Here is a 7,354-nt window from a genome sequence, read left to right on the forward strand (position 1 = left end):
CAGACTTAGGGATACCCGAGGGCCAGACCCTGGAGGCCAGTGCGGACGCAGGCAGAATATGGTAGAATTCCATCTTAACACTCGACTTTGACACAATGAAGCAGGAAAGCCAGATCCAAATAGCATTAGATCTGTTTCTTAAAGTCCCTGGGGCTCCAAGTCAGGCAGGCGGCTGCCCGAACCACAGGGTGGTGGCTGTGCAGGGACCTGGGGAGGGATCTGAGGACTGTGCTTGTAGCCAGACCCTTCCCACCACCAGCAGCACGGTCTGCAATAAAGACCTCTCTCTGTGACAGGGACCATCGGAATCCTCGTGGAGCCGGAGGGAACGGAGAGGTCCCCTCCCTGGCCCCCGGGCACTGTGCTAGCCTTCCTGAGCAGCCCGCCCCATTTCTGCCCTGTGCTGCCAGCAAGTTCTAACCAGAGAGCCCTGGGAACAGCTGGCGAAGATAACAGAAATGAGGACCCTCCCGTGGCCTAGGTTTTAGTTACTTTTATCTCATTTGTCCAAGTTTGCCTTGAATGCCTCCTGGAAAAACTGACAGAAAATAAACATCAGCACCGATGTTGAAATACCGTGGAGTTTGCACATCAACGGGGGACTCTGGGGAGCAGGTTCACCCCCACCCTGACCGTGCAGGGGGAGGACAGGGAGTGTCCTGGGCCGCACTCAGGAGTCACGGCTGGACGCCGAGCTGTCCCTGAGGGTGTGGTGTGGGTCAGGCCTCGCCCTCCCACGTGCCCTGTGCCTTCCAGAACGTCTAGAGCTTCTCGCAGCTTGAACATTGTTACCGATGCCCCGAACAGGAGTGCGTCTGCTGGGCTTCTGGGAAGGTGCTGTGCGCTTTACATAAGTCGGTTCATTCATTCACGGCCCAAGAGGAACCTTCAGCATCCCCGCTGTCCAGATGGAGGAAGTGAGGTCCAGAGAGGCTAACCGTCAAAGGCCCACGCGAGTCCAGGTGCCGAGCAGACGCCTCTCGCTCATCCGGGGACTCGGAGGTGCAGCCAGCATGTGTCTGCCTGTTTGGCCCCTCCTCCTGTTCGCCCTCCCCTCCTCTCCACGTCTCATCCTTGCTCCCGCCTGCAGTAAGAGGGACCGATGGCACGTTACCCCTGGTTAAAGGTACACACCCGCCAGCTTCTAAGGCACTTGTGGGCATGCCCGCCCACACTCAGATACCCGGGACAGCGACGCGGGCACGGGATGGGTTCCGGGCCAGGTGAGCGATTTCCCTGCACGTGGTCCCAGGCCCGAGAGGGACGGGGCCACGCTGTGGACGGGCCAAATACGGGAGACTGTCGTTGTGACCATTTCTGGACGAGATGCTGCGAACTTACATGTTTTAACAACATAACCCACAAAAACCTCTAAGTAAAGTGTATGGAAGCGCTGCAAGTAAATGATTTTTAGTTCAGGAGGAATTATTTTTGACTTGCCACATTTTTAAAAGTTTCACACATAAAAGCATTTGTTTTTGAGGAAGTATAACTGGATAGAACCAGAAATGGGAGTGAATTACTGTTCTGCTTTCTTTTTTAAGTTTGTTTGTTTTGGGAGAAAGTGTGGGACGGGCAGAGAGAGAGAGAGAGAGAGAGAGAGAGAGAGAGAGTCCCAAGCAGGCTCCTTGCTGTCAGCACAGAGCCCGATGCAGGGCTCGAACCCAGGACCCTGGGATCATGACTGGAGCACAAGTCAGAGTCGGATGCTCAACCGACTGAGCCCCCCAGGAACCCCAAGAATATTTTTTAAAGTACAATAATTTTCACCACCACAGATTTAGAAGTTTGGATAAGAATATATTTTCTCATAAAAGTTCTACCAAAAATAGACTCTTTCCGTAACTTAAAAATACAGCTTTGAAAAGCAGAACTGGAGTTGTTGTAATTCATTACGGCTTACAAACAGCAGTGGAAGAAATCAACAGACTGGGTTCAACTTTTAAGTAGAAAAATGTTCATTTCGAAAGCTTGACTTTGTCCTTTACCAACTTGAAGGTGGGGTTCTTGCTGATCTTCTTGTTAAAGATGGCCAGGAGCTCCTCCTCCGATCTGTGCTGCTCCTCCGTCACCGCGTAATACTGAGCTAGAACCTTCGCGGGGAAAATAATATCAAGTGGGTGATCTGTCCTGAACATCTGCTTAAAATGTTCTCCTTGACCCAGTAGGAGGCCAGCAGCGAAAAAGAAAAGCACAGGTGCCGGCCCCGCAGGCGTGTTCCGCTCACAAAGTCAGAAACAAGAACGGGAATAAGCACATGACGGCAAGACGGCAAGAACAGTGATTTTCCAGCTTCATCGGGCACCGTTCTGGCTAAGGACGTGTGAGGGAATGGGGTCCAACCCCCCACCCCCCACCAGTCCTGAGGGGCTACGGAGCAGCTGGAAAATCACCGAGATCCAAGTCCCTAGAATTTTAGGACAGAAAAACCCAAAACCGTACATCTTGAAATAAAGAAGTGGCTGTCCCCAGCGTCCGCACCGGGCTCCGTGCACCATACCTTTTTCCTTAGCTTTTTGATCGCTATTTCGTTGTCCGGGGCCTGTTTCAGAAGTGCTTTAATAGTTCCCTTCCAGTTGAATTTACCTACAATATAAAGAATAACAGGTAAAACCTTTGTTCCGGTGCATTGCCATAGGGATACAGCAGCCACTTGAGGGACGTCTATTTGCTACCCGGGAAATGAATATAACCCTGACCGTCCCATGTTACAGGGGCTGGTCCTGTCTGCTCACGGGGCCTACACGCCTGACCCCCCTTCTGGGACTCGCTCTCGGAGTGAGCGGGTCGGGGAGGCGTCCTGAGTGCCGTCACTTTACAGACGCCTGTAAAAACACACCGCTGTGTCTGGTGAACTCAGGAGGTGTCACTGAGCGTCGCTAAGACCACGAGGGTGGCTAAGAGGAGCAAGAGCAGCCACGAGTCGGGCTGAAGGCTCGCCCGGGGACTTCTGTTTCCAGGAAGATGGAGCACACGCACTTTCCCCCATTCCATCTGCTGAGAACGACTGAGCCCCTGGCATCCCATACAGACAAACACAGGACGACTCTCAAAGGCAGTGAAAAGACGGACCAGGTAGGGACCTCGGGGCTTGAGGGGTGACCTGGTAGGGAGCTTCCTATGTTTGTTTTTGCTCCGGAGATCCCAGATTTGGAGCTCAAGAAGCTGGCAGCCTGGAAAGCCAACAAGGGAAACCCCCACGAGAGCCTGAGCAGTAGGCCAGGAAAGGAGCTCTGGCACGGACTCCACCCTCCTCCAGCTCAGCTCGGCAGAAGCAGCTCCCGGCTCCACCCCTCCAGGCTGTGATGAGGGGAGGTGTCAGGGAGGGCCCAGTAGGGAACTGGACGCGCATCCACGCCACCTGGTGCCGAGGCCGTGGCCGCGCACAGTGGTGACCACATGGGGAGCCAGGAACCCGCCCACACTAGCAAGGAGTGCCCCCTCGGTGCCAGTGGAGGCCGGTGGGCTCCCTGGCCTTCCGCCCCCACCTGCTTTGCTCCCGGTACTGAGGTCCTGCCCCTCCCCCGCTTCCCCGGTGAGAAAAAGCCAGTTAAAAGATGTTTAAGTAAGGCCCAGAACCTTGTAACCTATGAAAATGTCCAGGTGCCAACTGAAAGCCACTCATCATTCCAAGGTAAGAATACTTCAGTAAGCAATATGTACACACTTGGAACAAAAGTAGAAACGCTCAGCCAAAAAAACAGAAGATAATAGAGAACCAAATGGAAATTTTAGCACTGAAAAATATGGTAGCTGAACTTTACAGTGGACGGTCAGAACGGAGGGGGGAGAGGAAAGAATCGGCCAACTGAAGATAAAACAAGAGAAATTACACAGTCTGAGCAAGAGAAAACTAGAAAAAAAGACAAACAAACAACCCCAGAGTATGAAGAAATCTGTAGAGCAGTATCCTCACGAATACAGACACAAATATACCTAGCAAAATGTCAGTAAGTAGAATCTAGCAGTCAGGTGACACATAAGAAAATTATGCGCCACAACAAAGTGGGTTTATTCCGAGGATGAAAGGCGGGTTCGATATTTGAAAATCAGTCGGTGCGATCTGCCACATTAATAGCTAAGGAAAAAACCAATCACATCAATTAATGCAGAAAAGGTGTTTGACAAAATTCAACATGTTCATGATAAAAACTCTGAGAAAAATAGGAATACAGAGCAATTCCTTCAACTTTAGATAAAGAGCATCCACCAAAACCCTACAAGTAACGAGAAAGTAAAGACTTAATGGTTCTGTAGATCAGGGCCAGAGCGGCCTCAGCGCCATGACGGAAATCCCGGCAGCGCCCAGAGAGGCCAGGGAAGAGCAGTCCGCAGCGCCGAGAGTGCCCACAGCTGCCCGCATTGGAGACGACGTGATTACCGACATGATCACATGATCACCGACGGAGAAAACCCCAAGGAAATCTACAAAATCATGCATATTCTGTACAATCACAGCCAGAGTTTTTGTAGATCTAGACAAGATTATTCTAACACTTAATTCTGACAAAGAATAAAGCCTGCCCGGTGTCAAGACCTCTGATAAGAATCACAGTGATGGAGACTGTGTGGTGTAGGCAGGGGATACACACACACACAGTTCAACGAAACTGGATCCAGAACCCAGAACGGAACTACACGAATAGGCACAAGTGATTTCTGACACAGGTACCAAAGCGATTCACGAGGTAGAAGAGCCTTCACAACAAACGGTGCCGGAAAATTGCACACTGATGGGCAAAAAAATGAACTTGTACTAAGTCTCATACGTTACGTAAAAAATCAACTCGAGATGGATCACGGGCTGAAGATCAAAGAATAAAATGTAAAACTGTAAGACATTTTGAAAAAAAAAACCTCTTTGGGATCCAGGGTTAGCAAAGAGTTCCCAGACTCGGCACCAAAAGCATGACCTGTTAAAGGGGAAGTTGACAAATTGAACTAAATCAAGATGAAAAAATTTGATCTGTAAAAGATTAAGAGGATAAAAAAGCGACAGACTGAAGAGGAGAAAACACTTGCAGACCACACTTCCCACAGAAGATTAGTATCGAGAATAGGACACATAAAGGACTCTCAAGTCTTAACAGTAAAAAAGAAAATCCAACTCGAATAGAAGCAAGAGACACGAAGAGATGTTTCAATGAAGAGATAGATGGCGAACAAGTATGCCAAAAGATAGTCAACATCATTAGGGACAAACAAAATCACCCCAATCTATCACCACCACCTATCAGAATAGCTAAACAACAAAAACAAAAAACACAGGACCACCACCAAACCTTGGCCAGGGTGTGGGAAAACTGGGTGACTCCCCCACGGCCGGGCGATAGAAAATGGTACAACTACTCTAGAAAACAGCGCTTTGTTTAAAAACTAAACACGCAGTCACCACACAGCACGGCGACTGAACTCCTGGACACTTCTTCCAGAAAAGGTGATGCGTGTTCACACGCAGAGCTGTGTGTAAGTGCCGACAGCAGTTTTATTCACAGCAAGTGGAGACTGGCCCTTCAAGAGGGGAGTGGCCGGACGAACTGGGGCACGTCCACGCCACGGGCCACTACTTGGTGGTGGGAAGGGGTTACCAATACACGCGGCAACCCGGATGCGTGTGCACGCTGAGTGAAACGTGGTCATCCCAAAAACTCACATACTAAACGTTGCCATTTAGGTAACTTTCTGAAACTACGGAAGTACAGAAATGGTGAACAGGTCAGTGACGGTCGAGGGCTCAAGGCCACAGGAGGGCGCACAGTAGGGCTCCCTGGGGGGAGGGGCTGTTGGCCTCCTGCCTGTGTCGGAGTCAGCACCCCGTGGGGCAGGGCAGGGGAGCCCGCTGCGGCCCTGGCAGGAAGCTGGGAAAAGGGCGCGCGGACCCACAGGTCTTCACTATTTCCTACGGCCGCATCTGAACCGACTACCCTCTCAAAACAAAAAAGTTAAATAAATGTTTTAAAAAAAGGCCCATACAGCCCACTTGGGCGGGGGGTACCCAGCTCCGGCAGTTACTGAACCTCCAGAGTAACGCGTGCACCCCCATGTGAGTCCTGGGTCTGCTCTGGATCAGCAGGACCCCGGGGCATGCTTCAGGCCGGAGGGGGGGGGGGCCCTCTGGGGAGGAGGCAGCATTTTTGAGGAACCTTAAAGGGATCGGCTTCTGACGGAGACCAGGGAACAGAAGGAAGGGGACAGGCAGCTAAGTCTGGCGGGTACTTTCAGGAGACCCGTGAGGGGCATGGGGGACAGAGGCAGGGAGGAGGCAAAGGGAACAAGGTCTCAGAAAGCCGTGCTGGTTTTATCTTCGGTTCCAAAGAGAATGGGTTTCCAGTCGAGAGAGTCTTCCCTTAAAGCTAGGCAGACACCGAGGCGGAGCTCACGCGGCTCCCGGGCCCCTCCGGGTCCCTCCGGGCCCCACCGTGTCTGAGTCTGGAGGGGATGCTCCCCCGCCCCGCCCTGACCAGGCAGGCCTCTCCAAAGGACGCCAGTGATACCTTTTGCAGGAGCCTCGTGGTTTTCCGGTTCTCCAGCCTCAGGATGTTCTGAGACCTTTCTCTTTTTCTTCTTAGTGTCTGCTTCATCTAGGAAAGCAGAGGGAATAAACACGAGAAAACGATCTTGCGTTTATGACGGCAGCTACGATTTCACGAAACGCGTGCCCGGCGGGACCCGGTGCGTGTGCCCGGGTGACCCCGCACCGTGGGCCTCCCCTCTTCCGGGCCCGGTGAGCACACGGCGAGTAGAGGTGCCACCACCCGAGCCCAGCTGGCCCCAGCCCAGAGCTCATGCCTATGCCTTCCTGGGTTCACACACCAGGTCTGGGACAAACTCACTGCTTTCCGACACCTCAATCAGGGCCCAGGGGACATGCCAGCCACATACCTTCTGCGTGCTTCTGCTTTCTCTTCCCGGGCTGCGGGCGCAGCGGCTCCTCCTCGGCCGGTCCAGCTCCATCCACGGCCCCAGTGGCCTTGACCGCCTCGCCCCGGCCCTTCTTCCCTGCAGAGCCCGGGGCCTCCCCTGCAGCCTCCGGCGCGGCCGCCTGCCCTGCTTTGCGCTTCTTGGGCTTCTGACTCTTTGAATTCTCCTGGTGGCCCTCTATTTTTAGTTCTTTCTTCTCTTTTTTTCTATTCTTCTGCCTTTCTTCCTTCCTTTCTCTTTTATTCTTCTTCACCTCTGCTTGCTTTTCTGTGGTGTCGTTTGTCTGGGAGGCTGGAGCTTTTGTGGAAAGTTCTGCGCCTGTCGGGTGTGGCCCCTTGCTGGCTGGCTCCTTGTTATTAAGCAAAACCGAGAGACACATAAGTACCCATTCCAGGCATTTGAGCACATCACTGCACGTGTCTACTGGGCAAAC

General features: G+C 52.4%; 1 protein-coding gene across 2 annotated transcripts in view; it reads right to left on the reverse strand.

The window, feature by feature from the left end:
• Positions 1-1,779: 1,779 nt before the first annotated feature.
• The window catches only part of LYAR (Ly1 antibody reactive), a 20,554-nt gene continuing 14,979 nt past the window's right edge, over positions 1,780-7,354 (reverse strand). For both annotated transcript variants that reach the window (XM_029948735.1, XM_029948727.1), the window contains 4 exons: positions 6,883-7,270; positions 6,495-6,581; positions 2,501-2,586; positions 1,780-2,093 (listed from right to left, as the gene is read on the reverse strand). In XM_029948735.1, coding sequence (XP_029804595.1) covers positions 1,959-2,093; positions 2,501-2,586; positions 6,495-6,581; positions 6,883-7,270 — 696 coding nt within the window. In that variant the 3' untranslated portion in view covers positions 1,780-1,958. The remainder of the gene's footprint in view (positions 2,094-2,500; positions 2,587-6,494; positions 6,582-6,882; positions 7,271-7,354) is intronic.

The sequence above is a fragment of the Suricata suricatta genome, chromosome 1, assembly GCF_006229205.1.
Source record: "Suricata suricatta isolate VVHF042 chromosome 1, meerkat_22Aug2017_6uvM2_HiC, whole genome shotgun sequence".
Lineage (NCBI taxonomy): Eukaryota > Metazoa > Chordata > Mammalia > Carnivora > Herpestidae > Suricata > Suricata suricatta.